The 27304-nt window shown below is 41.1% G+C and overlaps 1 protein-coding gene across 1 annotated transcript; it reads right to left on the minus strand.

Moving 5' to 3' along the window:
- Positions 1–20599: 20599 nt before the first annotated feature.
- Positions 20600–25415, minus strand: LOC139383074 (transcobalamin-1-like). Its single transcript, XM_071127381.1, has 5 exons — positions 25098–25415; positions 21948–21983; positions 21717–21861; positions 21295–21434; positions 20600–20931 (listed from the first exon to the last, which is right to left on the minus strand). Exons 1-5 carry the CDS (start codon positions 25141–25143, stop codon positions 20870–20872), a joined length of 429 nt encoding a protein of 142 aa, XP_070983482.1. The 5' UTR covers positions 25144–25415; the 3' UTR covers positions 20600–20869.
- Positions 25416–27304: the final 1889 nt, after the last annotated feature.

A 27304-nucleotide genomic window follows, 5' to 3' on the forward strand; every position in this document is an offset into this window, starting at 1 on the left:
TTTTGCAGTGTAACTGCAGTTACAGTGCAGTATAAATGCAGTACACTGCAGTTATTCTGCAATCACTGCACCCACAATATCATAGTCAACTGCAGATAGTGCACTTTTACTGCAGCTTCAAAACTTTTTGTAATGGCATGATTGTAGTGGTTTACTAACACATTCGTTCTAGTAGCTATGTTGACTTGAAGTTAGCTTATATGGCTATGTAGGCTGTGTGTAACAGTTAGCGGTCATGATATGATGGTTTGGCTTGGAATGTTTTTTTCAGGTTTGTCACAGACAGCTGATGTTTTGCACTGAAGTACACAAACAAAGGGAAAAGGTGAGAGAAGAGAGACTAGATGCGAAAAGGAATTACCAAAAAATCAACAGGGCTCATGCTGTTTGTATGTGGCTGCTATGAAAGCGTTTTAATATGCCACAATAGATGTTGGCAAAAGACCTACCTGCACTTCCAAACTGCAAAAGCTGCAGGAGCAGCACGCGGAGGGGTGTGTGTGTCTGTGTCGAGCATCATGTAGTAGTCTATACCTATTGATGTTACATTGAACTGGATGAATGGATTATGAATGACAGTCATCCAATATGCTGTAATAGAAAAAAGGCCATGCTCCAAAAAAAATATTGTCCTCCCTCATATTAAACGGAATTGACCGCCACTGCAGAGAAACCTCTATGGCCATAGCCACTATTTACTAACAATCGCTTGTATACATAACCAGAGCCACTATTCAGGTTACATCAAATGGACCACAGGTAGCATGATCTTGTTTGGATGGATTAACTACCTTAATTAAAGGTAGTTAATCCAGGTAGGTTAGGTTTGACATTATTCATATATTTTATTTAATCAACAGGTTCAGTTTCCTAATTTAAAATATATTATTGAGCGTATCTCGATTGGTTCGTAAGCGTGTCCATAAATACTGTACTTTCCCTTCATTTTTTTGTGGCCCTCAATCTAAATAATTACTTAATGGTTACCCCTGGTGGATGAACAGTGAAATTAAAGATCCTCTACAGCAAGGCTGCCCAACCTTCTTCCTGGAGATCTACTGTCCTGTAGGTTTTCGATCCAACCCTAATTTAGCATATCTGATTCATCTAGTTAAGATCTTGTTGAGCAGCTAACTCATAGAATCAGGTGTGTTAAATTGGGGTTGGACTGAAAACCCACAGGACGGTAGATCTCCAGGAAGAGGGTTGGACAGCCCTGCTCTACAGGCACTGCAGGCATCACAATTGAGTATTTGGCATTACAATGGTGACAGTGAGTTGGCATGATAACTTGAGAAAAAGGGAAGAGGAAATACATTTCTTTCCTTGTCAGAAACTCCCCAGATAAGGAGTGGCTACCAGTTCAACATAAAACGTAATGTATGAAATGAGTCCTGGACACTTCCAACAGAACCTGAATACATGATGAGTATGATCATGGCATCTTTTCTCTCCGCAGCTCTGCTGTTGCTGGTTCCTGGGATCCTGACTGAAAGTAATGTAGAATATATGTATTTACTTTACCTCTTTGCAATGTCATCTCTATCACCTATACACTACAGTATAGTTGACATTGTAAATGACAATTTAAAGAGTCTTCCATTGAGTTGGTGGTAGTCAACAGCATCTCAAACACACCCAATAAGACCTACAGTACTGATGTCACATTCAGAGGGGTCCTTATCGGTGCCATGAGAAGACTGCAGGAGACCACTGCAGGATTCAAGTTAGTAGATTATTAATAAGTTAAATTGTCTCATTGTTAGATTCTCGGCAGTTGGTGTGTCAGTGAATTTATGTTATGTAGTCAGGTGTCATTGGTGAGCCCTGTTGTTTTTGCAGTTTCACCTACACAGAGGACCGCAACTATGGTCACTTCCTGGTGAGTGTGAATAATGTAGCTAGGAACAATAATGAGAACATTTTCGGGCCTCCCGGATGGCGCAGTGGTTAAGGGCGCTGTACTGCAGCGCCAGCTGTGCCATCAGAGTCCCTGGGTTCGCGCCCAGGCTCTGTCGTACCCGGCCGCGACCGGGAGGTCCGTGGGGCGACGCACAATTGGCCTAGCGTCGCCCGGGTTAGGGAGGGCCTGGTTGGTATAGGTGTCCTTGTCTCATCGCGCACCAGCGACTCCTGTGGCAGGCCGGGCGCAGTGTTCGCTAACCAAGGTGGCCAGGTGCACGGTGTTTCCTCTGACACATTGGTGCGGCAGGCTTCCGGGTTGGATGTGCGCTGTATTAAGAAGCAGTGCGGCTTGGTTGGGTTGTGTATCGGAGGACGCATGACTTTCAACCTTCGTCTCTCCCGAGCCCGTACGGGAGTTGTAGCTATGAGACAAGATAGTAAAGAAAAAGTAGTAGCTACTACAACAATTGGATACCACGAAATTGGGGAGAAAAAGGGGTAAAATTAAAAAATAATAATAATAATAATGAGAACAATTTCTGGTGAGATTCTTGTTCAAACTGGGAGTACCATCGACCTGATGTGGGTGAGTAATGATAAAAAGGCTCTCTCTGCAAAGCTACAGAATTAAAAACATTTGTTCTTTGTTTGGACAAGTGCAATCACATTGACACATTGAACATATAATCATCCGATTCAAATAAAGGGAAAAACATGCTATTGACCTTAACTTAAGGGCGCCACTTACTTACAACTATGTCATATATACACATATTCATATACATAGCTCATATATCAAGCACATATATTAAGCCGCCTGACTCAAGTCATTGCACGCACCCCTGTCCAAACAGGAAGTAAACTGCCCCTCTCAGTTCTCTTATCTTACGATCCCCTGACACACAAATACCTTCTTGCATAAACACACACACTTCATCCCCCCTCTACTGGTCGGGTGACCAGAGCAGAAGACTCTGCTGCGCACCAATGGGGCTCCTGCTCTGGCTAGAGCAGGTCCGCCTCCAACTCTTCGGGACCAGTCAGAAGACCACCACGACAAGACTCCACCTACATTATTCTATGTATAAAAACTGTTGTAACCTTTGTTTAGGTCCCTTTTTCAGCTAACTCCATTTGAGCTATATGAATCAGGTCCGTGCACGTTAAAACTGCAGGACAAGATATCTTTTGACTCAATAAACTGCCTTTTTGTTAAAACTGAAATCCACTCTGTCCAGCGTCCATGATTTGGTCTCACTCTCCTGTAAGTTAATCATCAACACCTCATACACACAAATCGAAGTAAAGGGATGGAATAATAACATATACAGTGCCTTGCGAAAGTATTCGGCCCCCTTGAACTTTGCGACCTTTTGCCACATTTCAGGCTTCAAACATAAAGATATAAAACTGTATTTTTTTGTGAAGAATCAACAACAAGTGGGACACAATCATGAAGTGGAACGACATTTATTGGATATTTCAAACCTTTTTAACAAATCAAAAACTGAAAAATTGGGCGTGCAAAATTATTCAGCCCCCCTTAAGTTAATACTTTGTAGCGCCACCTTTTGCTGCGATTACAGCTGTAAGTCGCTTGGGGTATGTCTCTATCAGTTTTGCACATCGAGAAACTGAAATTTTTTCCCATTCCTCCTTGCAAAACAGCTCGAGCTCAGTGAGGTTGGATGGAGAGCATTTGTGAACAGCAGTTTTCAGTTCTTTCCACAGATTCTCGATTGGATTCAGGTCTAGACTTTGACTTGGCCATTCTAACACCTGGATATGTTTATTTTTGAACCATTCCATTGTAGATTTTGCTTTATATTTTGGATCATTGTCTTGTTGGAAGACAAATCTCCGTCCCAGTCTCAGGTCTTTTGCAGACTCCATCAGGTTTTCTTCCAGAATGGTCCTGTATTTGGCTCCATCCATCTTCCCATCAATTTTAACCATCTTCCCTGTCCCTGCTGAAGAAAAGCAGGCCCAAACCATGATGCTGCCACCACCATGTTTGACAGTGGGGATGGTGTGTTCAGCTGTGTTGCTTTTACGCCAAACATAACGTTTTGCATTGTTGCCAAAAAGTTCAATTTTGGTTTCATCTGACCAGAGCACCTTCTTCCACATGTTTGGTGTGTCTCCCAGGTGGCTTGTGGCAAACTTTAAACAACACTTTTTATGGATATCTTTAAGAAATGGCTTTCTTCTTGCCACTCTTCCATAGGCCAGATTTGTGCAATATACGACTGATTGTTGTCCTATGGACAGAGTCTCCCACCTCAGCTGTAGATCTCTGCAGTTCATCCAGAGTGATCATGGGCCTCTTGGCTGCATCTCTGATCAGTCTTCTCCTTGTATGAGCTGAAAGTTTAGAGGGACGGCCAGGTCTTGGTAGATTTGCAGTGGTCTGATACTCCTTCCATTTCAATATTATCGCTTGCACAGTGCTCCTTGGGATGTTTAAAGCTTGGGAAATATTTTTGTATCCAAATCCGGCTTTAAACTTCTTCACAACAGTATCTCGGACCTGCCTGGTGTGTTCCTTGATCTTCATGATGCTCTCTGCGCTTTTAACGGACCTCTGAGACTATCACAGTGCAGGTGCATTTATACGGAGACTTGATTACACACAGGTGGATTGTATTTATCATCATTAGTTATTTAGGTCAACATTGGATCATTCAGAGATCCTCACTGAACTTCTTGAGAGAGTTTGCTGCACTGAAAGTAAAGGGGCTGAATAATTTTGCACGCCCAATTTTTCAGTTTTTGATTTGTTAAAAAAGTTTGAAATATCCAATAAATGTCGTTCCACTTCATGATTGTGTCCCACTTGTTGTTGATTCTTCACAAAAAATTTTTAATTTTTATATCTTTAATTTTATATCTTTATGTTTGAAGCCTGAAATGTGGCAAAAGGTCGCAAAGTTCAAGGGGGCCGAATACTTTCGCAAGGCACTGTACATAAAAATATATGGATTAGTGATGACCAAAGGCAAGATGCAATAGATGGTATAAAATACAGTATGTTGTGAGATGATTAATGCAAGATATGTAAACATTATTGACCAATCAATTTATTAAAGTCGCCAATGATTTCAAGTCTGCATGTAGGCAGCAGCTTCTCTGTTTTAGTGATGGCTGTTTAATTAACAGTCTGATAGCCTTGAGATAGAAGCTGTTTTTCAGTCTCTCGGTCCCAGCTTTGATGCACCTGTACTGAACTCGCCATCTGGATGTTAGCGGGGTGAACAGGCAGTGGCTCGGGTTGTTGTTGTCCTTGATGATCTTTTTGGCCTTCCTGTGACATTGGATGCTGTAGGTGTCCTAGAGGGCAGGTAATTTGCCCCCGGTGAGGCGTTGTGCAGACCACACCACCCTCTGGAGAGCCTTTGCGGTTGTGGCCGGTGCAGTTGCCGTACCAGGCGGTGATACAGGCGGTGATCTAGGAGTTTTTCCCAGCCGCCGTGCTTCTACATCTGCATTGCTTGTTGTTTGCTTGCTGTTTGGGGTTTTAGGCTGGGTTTCTGTACAACACTTTGTGACATCAGGTGATGTAAGAAGGGCTTTATAAATACATTTGATTGATTGACAGCCCGACAGGATGCTCTCAATCGTGCATTTGTAAAAGTTTGTGAGGGTTTTAGGTGACAAGACAAATTTTGCTGTTCGCTGTTGCGCCTTCTTCACCACACTATCCATGTGGGTGGACTATTTCAGTTTGTCTGTGATGTGTACGCCGAGGAACTTAAAACTTCCCACCTTCTCCACTGCTGTCCCATTTATGTGGATAGGGGGGTCTTCCCTCTGCTGTTTCCTGAAGTCCACGATCATCTCCTTTGTTTTGTTGACGAAGAGTGAGCGGTTGTTTTCCTGACACCACACTCTGAGTGCCCTCACCTCCTCTGTAGGTTTGATTGAGTTGGAGGCATGCATGGCCACGCAGTCACGGGTGAACAGGGAGTATAGGAAGGGGCTGAGCACGCACCCTTGTGGGGCCACAGCGTTGAGGATCAGCGGAGTGGATCACCACTTGGGGGCGGCCCGTCAGGAAGTCCAGGACCCAATTGCACAGGGCGGGGTTGAGACCCAGGGCCTCAAGCTTGATGATGAGCTTGGAGGGTACTGTGGTGTTGAATTCTGAGCTGTAGTCAATGAACAGCATTCTTACATAGGTATTCCTCTTGTCCAGATGGGATAGGGCAGTGTGGGTGTGATGGCGATTGAATCGTCTGTGAACCTATTGGGGCGGTATGCAAATTGAAATTGGGTCTGAGAGAAGTGAGTGCTACGGGGTGATAGTCATTTTGTCATTGTCAGATGCTCTAGATCGTTAGAAGTGCATTCAAATCATTAATGTTTGAGCAATTGTCTTGTGTAGAACCTTTCAGTGACCATGTACAGACAATGTTATGTAGTGCAAGGTGTCATTCATTGCATGGCATGGAGTGATACTGCATTTTGCACCTTGTTCACTGTCAAAAATAATTGTGGTATTCTGGCATTTCACATGTCAAATGAAAATTAAATACATTGCTCTGTTGTTTTTGCAGTTTCCCCTATACAGAGGACCCCAACTATGGCCCCTTCCTGGTGAATGTGAATGGTGTGGCTGGGAACAATACTGAGAACTTTCTGGGAGATCCTTGTATAGACTGGGAGGAATGGGACCACAATCAGACCTGATGTCGGTGAGTAATGATGTAATGTCTTTCGGTCACAGTGAAGAAAATAGCTATTTTCAATCATTTACTTTCATAAAATTGAACAACAACTGTCACAAACATTTTGCACATACTGTATAACTAACTATTCACACCATTTGGACATTATTTTCACAGGTACTGGTTGTTACATCCCAGAACGAAATGACCATATCATCCTGAGATTTACAAGGTACACCCCAAGCTTGCACTTTGTGACATCAGGTGATGTAAGAAGGGCTTTATAAATACATTTGATTGATTGACAGCCCGACAGGATGCTCTCAATTGTGCATTTGTAAAAGTTTGTGAGGGTTTTAGGTGACAAGACAAATTTCGCTGTTCGCTGTTGCGCCTTCTTCACCACACTATCCATGTGGGTGGACTATTTCAGTTTGTCTGTGATGTGTATGCCGAGGAACTTAAAACTTCCCACCTTCTCCACTGCTGTCCCATTTATGTGGATAGGGGGGTGTTCCCTCTGCTGTTTCCTGAAGTCCACGATCATCTCCTTTGTTTTGTTGACGAAGAGTGAGCGGTTGTTTTCCTGACACCACACTCTGAGTGCCCTCACCTCCTCTGTAGGTTTGATTGAGTTGGAGGCATGCATGGCCACGCAGTCACGGGTGAACAGGGAGTATAGGAAGGGGCTGAGCACGCACCCTTGTGGGGCCACAGCGTTGAGGATCAGCGGAGTGGATCACCACTTGGGGGCGGCCCGTCAGGAAGTCCAGGACCCAATTGCACAGGGCGGGGTTGAGACCCAGGGCCTCAAGCTTGATGATGAGCTTGGAGGGTACTGTGGTGTTGAATTCTGAGCTGTAGTCAATGAACAGCATTCTTACATAGGTATTCCTCTTGTCCAGATGGGATAGGGCAGTGTGGGTGTGATGGCGATTGAATCGTCTGTGAACCTATTGGGGCGGTATGCAAATTGGAATTGGGTCTGAGAGAAGTGAGTGCTACGGGGTGATAGTCATTTTGTCATTGTCAGATGCTGTAGATCGTTAGAAGTGCATTCAAATCATTAATGTTTGAGCAATTGTCTTGTGTAGAACCTTTCAGTGACCATGTACAGACAATGTTATGTAGTGCAAGGTGTCATTCATTGCATGGCATGGAGTGATACTGCATTTTGCACCTTGTTCACTGTCAAAAATAATTGTGGTATTCTGGCATTTCACATGTCAAATGAAAATTAAATACATTGCTCTGTTGTTTTTGCAGTTTCCCCTATACAGAGGACCCCAACTATGGCCCCTTCCTGGTGAATGTGAATGGTGTGGCTGGGAACAATACTGAGAACTTTCTGGGAGATCCTTGTATAGACTGGGAGGAATGGGACCACAATCAGACCTGATGTCGGTGAGTAATGATGTAATGTCTTTCGGTCACAGTGAAGAAAATAGCTGTTTTCAATCATTTACTTTCATAAAATTGAACAACAACTGTCACAAACATTTTGCACATACTGTATAACTAACTATTCACACCATTTGGACATTATTTTCACAGGTACTGGTTGTTACATCCCAGAACGAAATGACCACATCATCCTGAGATTTACAAGGTACACCCCAAGCTTGCAATTTGTGAGTGGCAGCGATATGAATCGTGTTCGTTTTTTAAAATTATTTATCTAAGCCTAACCCTTGCCTCAGTGACTGCCATACCACACCCTAAGTCACTAACTAACCCCATGCATAACCCTAAGTCACTAACTAACAGCTAAATTAGTTTTAAGGTTTTGGCTGGTTTCTGGGACAGTGATTTTCAACCAGTTGTAAAAGTTATTTTGTGTGATCATGTTGGAACAGACAGTAGCTCCTGATAAATACAGTTTTGTGATTTGAAAATGTGCCACAGTTTGTGCTACAATTTATGCTTTTCAACAAAAAAAAACATATGAATTAAATAAGTCTCTCATTGTTTGAATTACACATTACATCCAGGCTATATCACAACCGGCCGTGATTGGGAGTCCCTTAGGGCGGCGCACAATTGGCCCAGCGTCGTCCGGGTTTGGCCGGTGTAGGCCGTCATTGTAAATAAGAATTTGTTCTTAACTGACTTGCCTAGTTAAATAAAGGTAAATAAATTAAATTAAAATATAAAAATAAAAAACATTTCATGTTGAAGGTTTACCCGGGCATCATAGTAAATACGCTGCAAAGGAATGTGCTCCTTGTTCTTTCTTGCTAAAGACGAAGAAGATTGAAGATGAGGATGAAGAAAATGAAAACACCTCTTTGAAGACAGTTAAACAAATGTGGAACTGCTAGAAATAACAGTGTAACTTACGTTGCCATGACAAAGACCAAAGCCGGCGGGAGTACCGTTGAGGATAGTGGTGTCTCTCTATCACAGGTGAAGGATCTTTTAAATTAACAAAAATAATTCTACAGGCAGTTGTTTTGTCCAAATATTGGTGGTTTCAACTAATAAAATAATGGACGACCTGATCAGAGAGGTCCAGGACCTGAAGGACAGCTTGCAGTTCTCCCTGGGTCAGCTCGATGAGTTGAAACAGGAGAATGGCAAGATTACAGCAATCTGTAAGTCATTGAAAGAGGACATCAGTTCTGTGTTTGAATCCATGATAACAATGACATCTCAAGGGATAATCAAGGCGGAATAATGGTTGTGGACGGAATTGCAGAATCTCCATGAGACCTGGACAGAGTCTGAAGACAAAGTGAGGGAAATGATCTCTGAGAAATTGAAGATGGACCACAGGAAGATTGAGGTGGAGCGTGCCCATTGGACTGAAAAACCCACCACTGGCCCAGGTGACAAGCCCAGGCCAATAGGTAGCTGTTCAAGGACAAGGTAGCTGTTCTGGAGAGAGCCAAGAACTTGAAAGGGAAGTATATATTCCTCAACGAGGACTATCCTGAAGCTGTGCGCCAGAAGAGGAAAGAATCCCAGCCATGAAAGCAGCCAGAGCGTGTGTGGACATTGCTTACATCCGCTATGACAGGCTCATTGTCCACCCTCCCTCCCAGAAGCCTGGAAGGGGTGAGAGAGCAAAGCCTATGGGTACGTAGCTTCAAACCTGCAGCACAAACACACACACCAATTGATTAATGGACTGCTGAATGTACATTTTTTCTCTTGCTTTGTTTGTTCTTTTCCATTTTATGTCTATATCTGATGTCGTGCCGTTGTTATTGTTAAACCTCTTACAGCCCCCTACTCTTAAACCCCCCTACTTTTTTCAATTTCCGCCTGAAGACATACCCAAATCTAACTGCCTGTAGCTCAGGCCCAGGACCAAGGATATGCATATTCTTGGTTTAATTTGAAAGAAAACACTCTGAAGTTTGTGTAAATGTGAATTGAATGTAGGAGAATATAACACAATAGATCTGGTTTAGATAATACAATGGAAAAACCATACGTTTTTTTTCATTTTTAATGTTGTCTCATCTTTAAAATGAACAAGACAAAACAAACATTTCAGATAGGATGATGGGGACAATTTCAGTGAAAAACATAAGAGGGCCACAGTACTTGTGCAAAGTTCCAGAACGATAACTTCCAAAATGAGTGTGCTACATGACATTTATCATGAAGTCACCCAGGTGTCCCACACAAGTAGCCCAAATGTACCCAAGTAGCCAAATTGGTGAAGTTATACATTTTGAATGGAATAACTATATACAAAATACCAAAATGGTATTCTAACACCCCCCCCCCCCCCCAAAAAAAAAAATTGAGAAAAAACATGAACGAAAAATATATACATTTACAAAATAACACTTTCAATATTTGGAAGACCCTCAGTCCTCTACACAATATTGTGCTGCTGATGCCAGCTGCCATTGCAGTCTCTTTCTGCTGTAAATCAGAGGGTATACAAGCATGGGGTGCAGGTCATGGGGGACTTCATTTTGCAAAAAACACAGCGATGCCTCCATGCTGTGCCCTTTTGGCCCTGAGGCACATCCATGCCTGCAGAAATACATTTGGGCAGATGAACACCACTTGTGGCAGGAGCTGGATGAACCAGCTTCAGTGGGGGATGGACACCTTGGCACTGGGGGCTCCCATTCGGAGTCAGTGTCACTGTGAAATAAAATGTTCAGTTAGAATAGTTTCACATATGAGCCCTGTATCAACAGGTATAATAAACAGATATATATAGAGTACAGGGAACATAAGGTTGAATATATTATTATAGACCTGCTAGATCTACTGTCTCATTTATATTATGACAGACCAGCTAGATCTACTGTCTTTATTATATTACAACAGACCAGCTGTATCTACTGTCTCCATTTCACTTTGGCCATTGCTGTGGACCTGCCCTCCCCTCAACAGCCTCAAATAGGCTATTTCATTTCACAAATAATATTTTATATTATTAATTTCAACAACGGCATTAGCATGAGAAGAACTTACCAGTCCAAAACGATGTCCTCTCCTTTCAACAAATATTCCTCCATTTGGCAATAGCTAAATGAATCGCCCTCCAACAATTTCTGTCTCACTTTCCCGATCAATTTCTTCTAAATTTGTGCGTACATCTGTGTATCTAGACTTAGATTTAGCTTTCCCTGACTTAGTCGCCATACTGATTGATATATAAACAGCTGAAGATGTGCTTTACCAAAACAATGCTGTGCGTAACATGCGTGGCTCCTTCCGGTATGAATCTTCAATGGCGAATGAACCTCTTTACGCCGGAGTTTACTACATGGGTTGGTCTTCCAACACATAAACATTACATATTGCCATTTACCTCAGCTCATTGGCTATCTACCCAGCTAGATTTCAAGACAATCAGTGGTCATTGGGTTAAAATACAGTCAATCAACGAAACAGCGGTCATATCATTGTTGCACAATGATGTCATTACTTGTTGTCTTCAAATCGGTTTCTTTCACTCAATACGTCCCGCGAAATGACCCATCAGGTTTGGTTGTGTTACAAACAAACACACGGTTGTGTTACAAACAAACCAGTTGATTGCAATGAAACCAAACATGACTGGAAAAGTCACGTTTAGTGTGTGTATTTACATCGAATGTGTCATCGAAAATGGAATGAGACGGAATTCACGACACAAGCGGTTCACAAAATGTTTCGTGTTAGGCTATAAAAATGGATTTTATCAAACAAAAGACCATTCATTGTGTAACAATGAGCATTGGGATTGCAAACAGAGGAAGATCGTCAAAGGTAAACCATTTATTTTATTGCAGTTTGTGATTTTGTTACGCCTGTGCTGGTTGAAATAGTTGTTTTTTATGGGGCTCTATCCTCAGATAATCGCATCGTATTCTTTCTCAGTAAATCCTTTTTTAAATCTGACAACGCAGTTGCATTAGCAAGATTCTAGGCTTTCGAATCATGTGAGACACTTGTATTTTCATGAATGTTTAATATGACTATTTATGTAGCGATCACCATATGTTGTCGAATTTCATCCCGCTAACTAACGGGTTCGGTGCGCAGAGAGGTTAATGTGATGACATGCTATTTATTGATTAAATTAATCCTGTAACCATTAACTCAGTAACCTGGGGCACCACGGAAAAAGTTTAGTGAATTACCATTTCCCGAATTGACTCAAAGAATATCAGAATATCGATTTCACAGCAGTCACTAATTGATTAATTTCATCATCAGTCTCATTCTGAACGTTGCATAATTCATAAATCTGCACAAACTCGGGTCTAGGTAAATCATTCCCTATCACACCAATTGAGTTGATTATTTATTTACTAACAAGCTAAATGATAATATAAGATACACATACACAAACAGTCTAGGTTATTGATTAGAACTTAATACAATGGCAACAGGTCCCTAGCGGACTAACACAATATGATATGTGTTACACAAGATGGAGATTTAAAGAAAGGGAGAGAGAGAGAGAGAAAGTGCATGAGAGAAAAGCACACTGGGATACATTTGTAAACTATGCTTAGTTTAGCCCTAACACCTTGCCCCGAACTGCTGCACTTATGGGTCAGAATTATTATGAATGCATTTACTTGTTGAAGGTCTCCGTTGGGTATCTCTTCGAGGCCCGAGGTACGCTTAGTGGGATAAGTTTGGTGAACGCCCTTTTCGTTCGATGACCGCGTCTCCTTCATTGCCGGGTGTAAGTCTCTGATTGTCCACACGATGTCACAATGTCCTTTCTCTTGGTTGTCTGTTTCCTTGCACTCGTTCTGTGAGAGTAGTCTTCTTAGGAGGCTAATTAGCCATGTCGACGCTCCCAGCTTGGGTAGGAGGGCCGTGTAGACAACTGATGATCTGAAGAGAATATCGGGTTGGTTCTTTTTGAATTCGTATTCTTAGATACAGTAATCAACCGTAGCCTTGATTGTTAAGAGGTTCCTTTGTCCTCTTCCTCATGTTGCGTTTCAGGGTCACGACTAGTCGTAAACCTCGGCTGCAGCGCGTGGTAAACTTAGACTGCATGTAAATTATTAACTTGCAAGTTTTATCCCCTTGGGTCACAAGGGGTGTTTCCGTCTTTATGACATGCTTTCTGGGTTCCCTGGGGTGTAGCTCATTACACGGCAAGATATTAGAACTTACCAGAATCTCGTTTAGAAAACTCATTTAGAAAACAGTTCATCTTTACTATTACATTATCTTTGCTCTGGATATTTTCTACACAACGCACAGAATGTTAACGTTATATACATTTTATGAAAATTCTTCAAGTGTAAATTTTCGTTACAAAGTTATAATTTAACTTTTAATAACATATCAAAAACTACATTAATTTTCCTATTCCATCTATCATTGTTACCACCATTCTGGCTGATGAAATATAATGTCCCAAAGTCCATTTATTGCATGTTACCTTTCTGAGGTAGATTATCCAGAAGCCCCACACAGACATTCCAGCCCCAAACACTAACAGGACAAAGGATTTGTCTGCTGCCTTAAGATTTACAATGTGCATGAGGCATCATAAACCCTCTCCATCAATCCCTCTATACCGCTCCCTTTCTGCGGGAGGGAGAGATATCTCTGTAGAACTGTAATACACGGTAACCTGATCCTCACAGGCCAGTCATGACACTGATAAGCTACCCAGGAAAGGGCTGAAAATAGCCCATATGAATAAATGTAGCCTTAAGATATTTTTTTTCATGAAATCAAACTTGCTAACATCAGATAACATTCATACTGTACATTAGCCATTTCTGAGACTCACTTAGATAATTCATTTGATGACACAGCAGTAGCAATACAAGGATATAACATCTATAGAAGAGACAGAAATGCTTATGGGGGAGGTGTGGCTGTATATATTCAGAGCCGTGTCCCTGTAATGCTTAGAGAAGATTTTATGTCAAGTGTTAATTAAGTGTTGTGGTCGCAGGTTCACTTGGCACATCTAAAGCCTTTTCTTTGGGGTGTTGCTATAGGCCAACAAGTGCTGACAGTCAGTATCTAAATCATATGTGTGAAATGCTTGATAGTGTATGTGATGTAAACAGAGAGGTCTACTTTCTTGGGGACCTGAATATTGACTGGTTTTCATCAAGCTGTACACTGAAGAGGAAGCTTCTTACTGTAACCAGTGCCTGTAATCTAGTTTAGGTTATTAATCAACCTCAAATCAAATCAAATCAAATCAAATTTTATTTGTCACATACACATGGTTAGCAGATGTTAATGCGAGTGTAGCGAAATGCTTGTGCTTCTAGTTCCGACAATGCAGTAATAACCAACAAGTAATCTAACTAACAATTCCAAAACTACTGTCTTGTACACATTGTGAGGGGATAAAGAATATGTACATAAGGATATATGAATGAGTGATGGTACAGAGCAGCATAGGCAGATACAGTAGATGGTATCGAGTACAGTATATACATATGAGATGAGTATGTAAACAAAGTGGCATAGTTAAAGTGGCTAGTGATACATGTATTACATAAGGATACAGTCGATGATATAGAGTACAGTATATACGTATGCATATGAGATGAATAATGTAGGGTAAGTAACATTATATAAGGTAGCATTGTTTAAAGTGGCTAGTGATATATGTACATCATTTCCCATCAATTCCCATTATTAAAGTGGCTGGAGTTGAGTCAGTGTCAGTGTGTTGGCAGCAGCCACTCAATGTTAGTGGTGGCTGTTTAACAGTCTGATAGCCTTGAGATAGAAGCTGTTTTTCAGTCTCTCGGTCCCAGCTTTGATGCACCTGTACTGACCTCGCCTTCTGGATGATAGCGGGGTGAACAGGCAGTGGCTCGGGTGGTTGATGTCCTTGATGATCTTTATGGCCTTCCTGTGACATCGGGTGGTGTAGGTGTCCTGGAGGGCAGGTAGTTTGCCCCCGGTGATGCGTTGTGCAGACCTCACTACCCTCTGGAGAGCCTTACGGTTGAGGGCGGAGCAGTTGCCGTACCAGGCGGTGATACAGCCCGCCAGGATGCTCTCGATTGTGCATCTGTAGAAGTTTGTGAGTGCTTTTGGTGACAAGCCGAATTTCTTCAGCCTCCTGAGGTTGAAGAGGCGCTGCTGCGCCTTCTTCACAATGCTGTCTGTGTGAGTGGACCAATTCAGTTTGTCTGTGATGTGTATGCCGAGGAACTTAAAACTTGCTACCCTCTCCACTACTGTTCCATCGATGTGGATAGGGGGGTGTTCCCTCTGCTGTTTCCTGAAGTCCACAATCATCTCCTTAGTTTTGTTGACGTTGAGTGTGAGGTTATTTTCCTGACACCACACTCCGAGGGCCCTCACCTCCTCCCTGTAGGCCGTCTCGTCGTTGTTGGTAATCAAGCCTACCACTGTTGTGTCATCCGCAAACTTGATGATTGAGTTGGAGGCGTGCGTGGCCACGCAGTCGTGGGTGAACAGGGAGTACAGGAGAGGGCTCAGAACGCACCCTTGTGGGGCCCCAGTGTTGAGGATCAGCGGGGAGGAGATGTTGTTGCCTACCCTCACCACCTGGGGGCGGCCCGTCAGGAAGTCCAGTACCCAGTTGCACAGGGCGGGGTCGAGACCCAGGGTCTCGAGCTTGATGACGAGCTTGGAGGGTACTATGGTGTTGAATGCCGAGCTGTAGTCAATGAACAGCATTCTCACATAGGTATTCCTCTTGTCCAGATGGGTTAGGGCAGTGTGCAGTGTGGTTGAGATTGCATCGTCTGTGGACCTATTTGGGCGGTAAGCAACTTGGAGTGGGTCTAGGGTGTCAGGTAGGGTGGAGGTGATATGGTCCTTGACTAGTCTCTCAAAGCACTTCATGATGACGGAAGTGAGTGCTACGGGGCGGTGTTTACAAACACTACAGGCACAAGAACATCGATCAAATTTGTACTAATACTGTAGAACTTTGTTCTAAAGCTGTATCCGTACTCATTGGATGCAGTGATCACAACTTAGTGGCTATATCCAGGAAAGTCAAAGTTCCAAAAGCTGGGCCTAAAATAGTGTATAAGAGATCATACAAAAATGTTGCTGTGACTTACGTGGATGATGTTAAAAAATATTTGTTGGTCTGATGTGATTAATGAGGAGCATCCAGACACTGCACTTGATGAATTTATGAAATTGCTTCTTCCAATTATTGATAAACATGCACCTGTTAAGAAACTGACTGTTAGAACTGGTAAGGCTTCATGGATTGATGAGGACCTGAAAAACTGTATGGTTAAAAGAGATGGGGCAAAAGGAGTGGCTCACCAATAAACACCTGCACCAGTGTCTCATTGTTTCTCTCACACCATTTGTGCCAAAGTTCAAATTATTGTCAGGAGACAGAAAGTGTAATTTCTCTCATTAATGCAGGGCAAGGCCCAGAGTGACTTATACATTAATATTTAATGGCCCACAGTGACGTTCTGTGCATTCAGGTGATTATTTTAGTTCAATTCTCCTTTGTTTCCAGAAAACATGCACTTTATTTTATTGAAATATTTTTTTGTCATTCAAGGCACTTGTACAGTGCACTTTTTGCATAGACAATTATGCAACCAGTTTTGTTCTTCAGCAATGCTGATGCGATGTTGCACGTTTACATTCAAAATAAGTTGCAATTCAAAATCTTAGTTTCATTTAATGTATTTAATGTACATTTTATATAGCAACATGTTTCCTAAGTCGTAGACGATTATGTTTGTTACTAAAATCAAATCAAAATCAAATTTCATTGGTCACACACATATTTAGCAGGTGGAATTGTGGGTGTACTACAGCGCCGATATCAATCTGAACCTTTGCCACCTAGGAAAAGGTCCAGTGTGTCACTGGACCTTCTCACATAGTAGTTGGATTGATACCCCTGATGTAGGGATTCACTTATGTCCCTTTTCATGATGGTGTTAACGTTAGCCACGTGATTGAGTGCTAGCTAGCAGCCAGGGCCCGGTTTCCCGATAGCAATGGAACTCAGGCTGAAGAGTGTTTAACGATGCATCTTTGCTACAACGGCTGATGATGTAACATGCCTTTCCCAAAATACCACACTGAGAGAACGGTTGCTAAGTGTGTCTTTGGAGGATGTGTCGATACTGATAGGATCAAAAGAAAGGGAGCGCTGCTCTCAGCTTTCTCCATTAAAATCTTTCCTTAACATTATAATTATTTCCCAATACTGATGACGGATCAGCTCCTAGAGTAGTTGTCTCCAAACTTTTCTAGCATGAGAGCTAACTTTAAAAAATGAAACATGTCGCGAGCAACAATTTTTTTTTCTAGCTTTCAAATAGGCAAATGCTTCTCCTCTAACTCTACCCTGGGTCCTTAGTGTAGCCTACAAGAGAAAGTAGTGAACTATGTTGCTTTCTGTCAATATATCTGGTAAAATAATGGTTAAACAACTCTAATGGGGCCCTATAAAATCTGAGATTTCTTTCCCAAATTATTATTATTAGAAAAAAAATGTACGGGTTAAATCTGCAGTTACAAGGAAGAGGGAAACAGTCGTGGAGAATTTGAGGCTTTAATTAGGAACTTATCCACCAGATTTGAAGACGGATCAGCCTCTTGGATATCATTGCGTTTGTACGTGATCCTCTCCCAGTCCGCCTAGGTGGAGAATACTCCTCACTTGCTAAGAAAACTATACACTCGCTGGATGAGGCCGCAGTTCAAAATGAGCTGATTGATCTATGAGAATATCTAAGGGGCTTTTATATAATTCTAAATTAATTAATAATAATAATAATTGCTTTGTTTAAAAAAGAACACTATTTTGGAGATGATTTCGTTTTCAAATAAGCTAAGTGAGCGAGAAAAAGGCCATTCTTGAACAAGGGGTGAGACATTCTTACTAATTTGTAAATAAAACCAGTTTGTTATTTAGAATGATTTATTTCTGGTTTTAGAGGGAGAGAAACCAAAAGCCCACAATCAGCTCATGGGTCACCCGGTCGCTGCCGGCACAGGTATCGAACCAGAATCTGTAGCAACGCAGTTTGCACTGAGATGCAGTGTCTTAGACCCCTGCGCCACTCAGGAGGCCCCATCCACAATGCTGATCAATTGCCTTGCGCAAAGTATCAAAATGCAGAGAAGTGTTGCCAAGCGTCTACTGTCCTGCTAATTAATAGCCCATAATGGGCTCCTTTCTGTAACATCATTGCAACATGGTACTTGAAGGTGAAATGGAGTTGAATAATTTGGTACGCTGTTTAGATTGAGAACATCTAAGCGAAATATATATTTTGTCATGACGATATAAACAGGTTATGTGTTCTAGACAAGTATGCCCATACCGTCTACTGGCTAATTTGGCGATCTGGTGTGCATGTCATTGTTTTAAAATTGTTATGAAATGTGATAGTGTGTTATCCCCTACCTCCAGTAACGAGAATTATGTTCAATGATCCGTTCCGAGTATTCTTGTATGATGTGCATGAGTTTGTTTGTGTTATAAGATAACTGTTCAACAACTTACTACTTTTTTGCTACTTTGCAACTACTTAGCATGTTAGCTTTCCCTAACACTTACCTTAACCCTTTTATCGAACCCTTCCCCTAACCTTAACCATTTAACCTAGCTCCTAAACTTAACCCTAACCTTAACCCCTAGTTTAGCTAACGTTAGCCAGCTAGCTAACATTAGCCACCTAGCTAGAATTCGTAACATATCATACGTTTAGATTATTTTTTTCTTTACGTATAGTAAGTTCTGCAAATTAGTAACATATTGTATGTCGGGGCTTGATATGTTTTCCAGTTTCTTGAAATACTTTGCAAATGCAACTTATTTTTATGTGAAAAAGGAAATGGTCAAGTCATTCCTCTTACATTTTAGTTGATGCTCGTATCAAGAGCAACTTACAGTAGTGAGTGAATACATTTTTACACGGGGGAATTGAACCCACAATCCTAGCGTTGCAAGCGCCATGCTCTACCAAATGAGCCACATCAACACAATCCACAGATCCAAAGCGCAGCGTAGGTAAGAGTTCAACATCTTTATTACAAAGTGAAACTTCAGCAAAACAAAACAATGAATACCGAAACGTGACTACATGGTGTACATACACAAACACAAACCAATATCCCACAAACACAGGTGGGAAAAATGGCTCCCTAAATATGATCCCCAGAGGCAACGATTACCAGCTGCCTCTAATTGGGAACCATACAAAACACCAACATGGAAATATAGAGCTAGAACACCCCCTAGTCACACCCTTACCTACTACACCATCGAGAAACAAGGGCTCCCTGTGGTCAGGGTGTGACAATTGTGCATTGTTTTTCTTCGTGGTGATGGAAAGTCTACAGGTACAAACCTATATGACCAGTTTTTAGTCTTTGCCCATAACTTTGCACAAATTGATATAAATGTTTGAGGATAAGGTTTTGTTCTTTATGGATTCCATTACAATGAAGATTGTAGAGAAAAGGACAGGCCAACAACTTACAATTCCAACTATTGTATCCTTCAAGATCTGATTCTTAATTGTACAACTACTTTTTTTTTGCCAAAGCAGTGATACTGTGCTACAGATATCTATTATTTTTTAGTGGGTGCTGCAGCACCCTCACCACACCTACTTCCTGCAGCTATGTCAAAAGGCTGTCCCCACTGGGGCTGGTGACTGGGCTGGCATTTTCAACCAGTCTGGAGTGTGGTTGTTATTTAGGCTGTCTGGTCTATCCGGGCTGGTGATGTGACCTTGCAGCAGAACTTGTAGTGCCAAGTCCCGACAACAGTAAAGATAACCCAATCTATAACACATTTTCATAATCTCCCATCATGTCGTAGTCACCCAGACACATTTCGTAATCTTTGGTCGTTGGCGGCTGGACATGGCCAGTTCTTCTGCGGGGCAGCGGTGGCGCAGAGAACGCACAGTGGGACCAGGTAATTTGAAAAGTAGCAGTCAGTGTCATATCCCCATGGTGTGCTTCACTTGTCTACAAATCCCTGTTGTGTTTCCATTATCAGATATTGCACCAGTGTTTACAAGCTTTTGTTATGCCACCTCAGAGGCCTGTTCAATCATCTTGTCTCCAGGACCAGCTGGAAATGTATTCCCATGCTTCTACTCTTTGGTATTTGTACTAGACTTGTCGACATTCCAACAGAGGTGCACAATCCATAGAGTGGGTGTGCAGGAAATAACACGGGGAAAATCACTGTCAATGATTGATAAGAATGATTTAAGCTCATATGCATAGTATGTTTTAAGCCCTTTACTGAACAGTCAAACATAATATTGAAATGTTGCCAGCCATCAGCCAAGGTCACAGGCAATTCAGCTTGTAACCTTAGTGGACTACTAGTCCTTAAACCGCCAAGTGCATTTTGTAAAACAAACTTGGTTTATCAAATAATCACGCTGCATTTCCATGTAGAACCCTCTGCAGAAAGGGTTCTACGTGGAACCAAAAAGGGTTCTACTATGGGGACAGACAAAAAACCCTTTTAGGTTCTAGATAGCAACTTTTTGGGGTGAAAATATATATATACACGCGCACACGTGAGTGTAAAGAATATGTAGTCATTTCTGAAATAATTGTGTGCGTGCGTACAGGTATACTGTTGCAGTCATTTTATTTCCCCATACAAGTGGTACTCCAAAGCTACTTGTACTTTATTAACCTTTGACACAGTAATTACAAATGGAATGTTATTTTACAGTAGTTTGGGTATATAACAGTATCATGGTGAAACTCTATTTTTCCATTCTAAAACAGTCTTAAGATGTGCCATAACAGGAAAAAAGTAAGGTAGTAATGGCCAATTTATGACAACAGCACTTTTATAAATCATGAACCAGTATCAGTCAGGCGCTTCTTCTGACTGTTCACCATTTTGTAAAATTCAGGATGATGTGGTCATTTGGTTCTGGGATGTAACAGCCAATACCTGTGAAAACAAGGTCCAAATCGGTCATTTTGTGTTAACAGTAATGTGCACAATTCATGCGACAAATACATTGTAAATAACACTAGCTTTTCCGCTTAATGCTATAGCTTTGCTCTCTGAGAAAGAGAGTTCTAAACACAGTCTTAGCATTGTGAGTGTGAGACTACTACTCCTCACCCACATCAGGTCTGATCACGGGTCCATTCTTCCCAGTCGGAACAAGGAGCTCCCAATAAGTGTGCTCATTTTGTGTTTACAGTATGTGCACAATTAATGTGACAAATAGGTTGTAAATAACACTTGCTTTTGCCCTTAATTCTGTAGAAAGATAGAGAGAGACAGATATTCTAAATCATGACTCGCCCACGTCAGGTCTGATCACAGATCCATTCTTCCCAGTCTGAACAAGGAGCTCCCAGTAAGTGTGCTCAGCATTGTCCCCGGCAACACCATTCACACTCTCCAGGAAAGGACCATAGTTGAGGTCCTCTGTGTAGGTAAACCTGGAAGAACAATGATCACTGACATGAACATAAAATCTTTGACACACCATCTGCCAATTATAATACACCTTACTCATTCCAAAAGCAAGAATACCACCATTACTTTAGACATTGAAAACATGAAAATGACGTACCATTCCTTGCCATGCAATAAATCACAAATTGAACTACAGAACATTGTCTGTAAATTGGCATAGAAACTATTGCTCAAACTGTATCATCGATATTGCATAAATGAGCTATTCTAGAAAATCAGACAATGGAATCAAAATGTCTACTCACTTGAAGTCTGCATTGGTCTGCTGCAGTCTCCTCATGGCACCGAGTAGGATCCCTCTGAACACAATGTCAGCACTGTAGGTCTCATTGGGTGCATTGGAGATGCTGTTGACTATTGTCAAATTGATGGGGTTTGATCCATGTTCCTCTGTAATAAAATTGTAATTAAAAATTAACTACACTGTATAAGTTATAAAGAGAACATTAAAGAGATGTACATATATTCCACATTACTTTCAGTCAGGATCCCAGGAACCAGCAACAGCAGAGCTGTAGAGAGAAAAGATGCCATGATTAAACTCATCCTGTATTCAGTTGGGAGATAAGTTGGAAGTGTACAGTGATGCAATCACTCCTTTTTATATTAAAACTTGTAACCACTCCTTTAGTGAGTGCATTCTCTTTATCTTGGCAACATGCTGGCTAGACTGAAAATAATCTGATTTCTTTCCTTTCTCTTGCCGTCGTGCTTGACCTGTACGTTTTGTACTGCCAAACTCAACATTTAGTTTGTGTCATATCTTGTATGTATCACCATCAGGCAACTGTTTCAGGGGACTTTAAAAGGTCAACTTGACCACAATGACCTTGTATTCAACTTTCATAGTTTACTTATTGTACCGACCTACCAGAGTAGCCTGAGTACCAGTCTCTTTAGTTAACATTCCACAAATGTTTGTCGGCAGATAAACATTTGACAATCCTACCAGTGTCTGAGCTTTTATATTCTAGATCGCACATTTTTTTCAAAGAGCTCTACCAAAGTAAAAAATCTTGTGCAGTGACTAGCCCAACAGCGAAGGTCCTGAAGTGGGGTGGGGACCCCAACCAAAACTTCCTTATGGTCCTGAAAAGGCTAAGGTCTGTGAACAAAGGATACATTAAACCTTCAGCTTCAGACAACATAGACTGAGAATGGATAACATTAAATCAGAAATCTTTGAAAAGTTGAGTCACTGACTATCACCCTGTTTTCCTTGTGTTCAAAATATTCACAAAAACATAATACTGTAATAGAAGCTCCATTGTTATTCTCAGAGTCCGTATTCATGTCATAAGGAATTCCCCTCAACCAAAAATTGGGGAAAACAAACATTTTCCATTGACCCCCATTGTAAGAGCTAACTTCTTCATAGATTTTATACAGAAATAACAAAAAAAAATGACAAAAGTGTGTTTGGTTGTTCAATATGCTGTACGTAACCAGGTCATAAATCCCAACCTATGGTTCACAATGCTCCAACATAGGGAAATAGAGCCATCGAGAAGAGCTCTGTGGCTTCAGGCTATTCGTGTGGAAGAGTGGGAAATGTTGGGACAAGTTGTCCAAGGACCTGGTGTCCAAGTAGGCTACGCATTTTTTTTTTCACCTTTATTTAATCAGGTAGGCTAGTTGAGAACAAATTCTCATTTCCAACTGCGACCTGGCCAAGATAAAGCAAAGCAGTGCGACACAAAACAGAGTTACACATGGAATAAACAAACATACAGTCAATAACACAATAGAAAAACAGTCTATACAGTATGTGCAAATGAGGTTAGATAAGAGGTATGGCAATAAATAGGCCATAGTGGCGAAACAATTACAATTTAGCAATTAAAACACTGGAGTGATAGATGTGCAGGAGATGAATGTGCAAATAGAGATACTGGGGTGCAAAGGAGAGAAAAAAAAAAACAGTATTGGGATGAGGTAGGTAGATACTGTAGATGGGCTATTTACAGATGGGCTATGTACAGGTGCAGTGATCTGTGAGCTGCTCTAACAGCTGGTGCCTAAAGTAAGTGAGGGAGATATGAGTCTCCAGCTTCAGTGATTTTTGCAATTCGTTCCAGTCTTTGGTATCAGAGAACTGGAAGGAAAGGCGGCCAAAGAAGGAATTTCCTTTGGTGGTGACCAGTGAAATATACCTGCTGGAGCACGTGCTACAGGTGGGTGCTGCTATGGTGACCAGTGAGCTGAGATAAGGCGGGGCTTTACCACACAAAGACATAGATGACCTGGAGCCAGTGGGTTTGGCGATGAATATGAAGCAAGGGCCAGCCAACGAGAGCATACAGGTCGCAGTGGTGGGTAGTATATGGGGTTTTGGTGACAAAACGAATGGCACTGTGAAAGACTGCATCCTATTTGCTAAGTAGAGTGTTGGAGGCTGTGTTGTAAATGACATCGCCAAAGTCAATGTGTGTGGAAAAAAGTTACATCACAGATAAGACATTTAAGGACCTGACTGAAGGACAGAGGAGAGGCAGAATCAAATCAAATCAATCAAATCAAATCAAATTTTATTTGTCACATACACATGGTTAGCAGATGTTAATGCGAGTGTAGCGAAATGCTTGTGCTTCTAGTTCCGACAATGCAGTAATAACCAACAAGTAATCTAACTGAATGATTGATTACAAGCCGGAGGTTACGGCATATTCCACAGCACCATGATTCCCTGTTAAAGGTTCGGCTCAAGCTGTTGGTTTTGCATTTAGTACCAACTGGTACTTTTAAAAAATTAGATAGTCCTTACACGGGCCTTTGTTTCTACTGCCTTGGGGAGTGTTGAAAGAACCCCCAATACAGTTTCCTTCTTTTTGTTGAAGTCACGTCTCTGCATCTCATTTTGTGCTATCCCGCTTAGGATCGTGTTAGTGAACGGGTATAGCCTTTGACAATTACTTTTAATGGAGGCTATCAAATCATTCGGAATGGTTTTCAACATCCCAGAAAAGTGATAGGGTTGCATCTTTCGAATCCGGTATCAGGAAGAAAAGTCAGAATATGTCATTAATTAAATTCAAGCAATAAATGGTAAATGCAATTTTCGTATATACGGGCTCTCTGTCCCACCTCGCAGGGCAAACAGAGAACTGACCAGATGTTCGTAAACAGTTATTCTTATACTGTGATAGACATAATTCCAACCCGTCTGTTGGCCTATCACAGTAGAGGCTGAGCGTGGTTTTAGACTTGCTCAGCCTATCGCAGGCGCTCAGACTAGTCCTACCCTCTTGGCGCTCCTTGGAGCCCGACATCTGCTGTTGTGTAGATTAACTCTGTGTTGATACCACACTCTAGTTGTAACAGTTGCTCAGTTCCTGCTATTGTGTTCAGTATTTTTCCATCTCAGTTAAACCTAGTGATGACCACCCCTCCCTATACCTGATTAACCACAACTTTGTAACATGCAGCAAGTCACACCATGTGCTCAATAGTCACACACAGACAGGCAAGGCAAATGTAGCAAACAGTACACCGCTTTGCAACATGCAAGTCACACCATGTTACTCAGTTCTTGTCACACACACAAAGACAAAGCAGCTGTTTTTCAAACAATTCAATCTTAAGTAATATGGTAGCGGGTTTAAAATGCATTAATCCTAAATCCTTACAGAAGACAGTTGAAAGTTCCAATACTTTCAGCAAGTAAAGCATCATAACGCGCAGTTACCCCTGCAACCTCCTTGTAGTTGTCCTTGTTAACGGAACTTTCCCTCTCATCGTGTCCTCCTAAAAGCATATTCTTGCATGCCCTGCTTTTGTTTAGCTGAATAATCGATGTTCTTCAGGTCACTGCACCCACCTTTCGACCAAGGCTGACTTACCAAATAGACCAGCAATACAGGCGACCTGATGAAAGGCTCCCTGTTAACCATCTATACTTTTGATTCAAGTTAGTATTGAACACCTTTTCATCCGTCTTCATTAAACTGATCAAGCAGAGGTCGACCCTCGCTTTTAATTTGCACCTTTTCCGTGTACCCCAGAGAATGAAAGATGTTCAACAAGAAGTCCACAACATTTGACAGCGTTGGCCATTCTACCATTCTGGTGGAGAAAACTACACTCGTGCTGGTAGCTAGCAAATATATTGCACTAACACAAAAATAAAGTTATAAAACCAAGAAAACTATTTATAATATACCTCTGTCTCCTGTAATTTGAAAAAACTAATTTGAATAATATCCCAAAAATGCTTAACTATCACTCTTCACTCGTAATCTCTATCCAACAATGTCACCAAGCTTCTCAACACATAGAACCCACAAATGGCTCTGTGGCACAATCCCAATTCAACTCACTAGGTTTGTTCTCTGATCCTAATTCTATGATTGGATGGACAACATGTCAGTTCATATTGCAAAAGCTTTGATTGGTTGGAGGATGTCCTGCGGGAGTGGTCATAATTACCATCTATGTCCACGGAAGGGGGTGAGGCCTATGAGCCGCCTAGATTTTGTATTGAAGTCTATGTAGCCAGAGGCCGGAAGCTAGCTGTCCTCTGGCTACACCATGGTGTTACCCCAGACAGTACTGTTGAAGTTACTGTAGACCTTCCTTGCAAAACAGTGTATGTTAAAGCAATTATTTGGTGACATGAATATTTAGTATAGTTTTATCTGAAAAGGATAACTTTAAGGTTTCACTATTTACATATTTATGACATTTCACTGAGGATGGTCCTCCCCTTCCTCTGAGGAGCCTCCACTGCTGTACACACAATTTCAGAAATATCCTTATACCACACACACACACACACACACACGACTCTTTAGTGAATTTAACAATAATGTCTCAAGTAATAGTCTTGGGTGGTGAGTTGGTACAATTCCAAGTGTGGGAAGTTAAAACCAACCTCAGACTTAGAATAAAAATGAATGTTTTACATCTCTAGGAGTTTTATTTTCCCATATAAAGTCTTATGGCCGAGTATACATTTTTAAAGAATGTTTTCAGTTGGGTAAATGGTATTACCGAGAATAAATATGAAAACTTTGGGAGCCGTGCCATTCTGAAGAGGTAAATACTACCTGTAAGATTTTCAGGAATGATCTGCTTTCATATTGTCGGGTAATGGGATAAAGTTCTCTTTAATATTTGTTACTTAAGCATGTTATATTTTTTTTGTATGGTCCACTTAAAGAATTGTTGTAGATCAAGAGTTATTTTTAATTTTCCTATTACTTCAGTTTTTCCAAGTTAATTTTATATCCTGAGACTTGAATTCAGATTTTTATTTTTTATTTTATTTTTTTAATTGGAGATTTCAATATTGGTCAGGTATATCAGGAGATCGTCGGCAAATAAATTGTATATTTTTACGTTCAGTTTGGTAAACAAATACTGATACGTGTTACGTTTGGGTTCTGTCTAATTCTTTCTAAGCTGTTAAATTGTCAGTGCAAACAGGAGAGGGAGTGGGGACATCCCTGTCTTGTGCCATTTCTAACGCAATTTCTTAAGAAAACTCATTTGTTTGTATTTTCTTTAGGATATTTATATACCTTTGCTATTAAATGTATTATTTCAGCTGGAAAGTTCAAGGCTTTCAATGTTTTTATTAGAAAAATGCAAGACAGTCAAAAGCCTTTTTGGCATTAAAGCCATTATTGTTAAGTCTATATATTTTTTGCGTATTGTATTATAAAGTGTTCTTGTATTTGCTTGTCTATTTTTAATAAACCCTGTTTGATTGATATGTATTAAATCTTAAGACTTGCAATTATTTTGCATAAGCTTTTATATTTTGTTGTTACAATTTATTAGAGTTATGGGTCTGTAATCAGCAGGGGACTTTAATATAACTGAAATAACTGTT

Source organism: Oncorhynchus clarkii, chromosome 24 (assembly GCF_045791955.1).
Source record: "Oncorhynchus clarkii lewisi isolate Uvic-CL-2024 chromosome 24, UVic_Ocla_1.0, whole genome shotgun sequence".
In the NCBI taxonomy this organism is placed as follows: Eukaryota; Metazoa; Chordata; class Actinopteri; order Salmoniformes; family Salmonidae; genus Oncorhynchus; species Oncorhynchus clarkii.

Excerpts from the sequence above, each read along its gene's own strand:
- LOC139383074 (XM_071127381.1), bottom strand. The coding sequence starts at position 25,143 with ATGATGCTTTACTTGCTGAAAGTATTGGAACTTTCAACTGTCTTCT. Across the intron at positions 21,435-21,716 it reads CAGACCAATGCAGACTTCAA|GTTTACCTACACAGAGGACC; the intron begins GTGAGTAGACAT and ends TTGTTCTTCCAG. Across the intron at positions 20,932-21,294 it reads TGTGATCAGACCTGACGTGG|GTATTGGCTGTTACATCCCA; the intron begins GCGAGTCATGAT and ends TTGTTTTCACAG.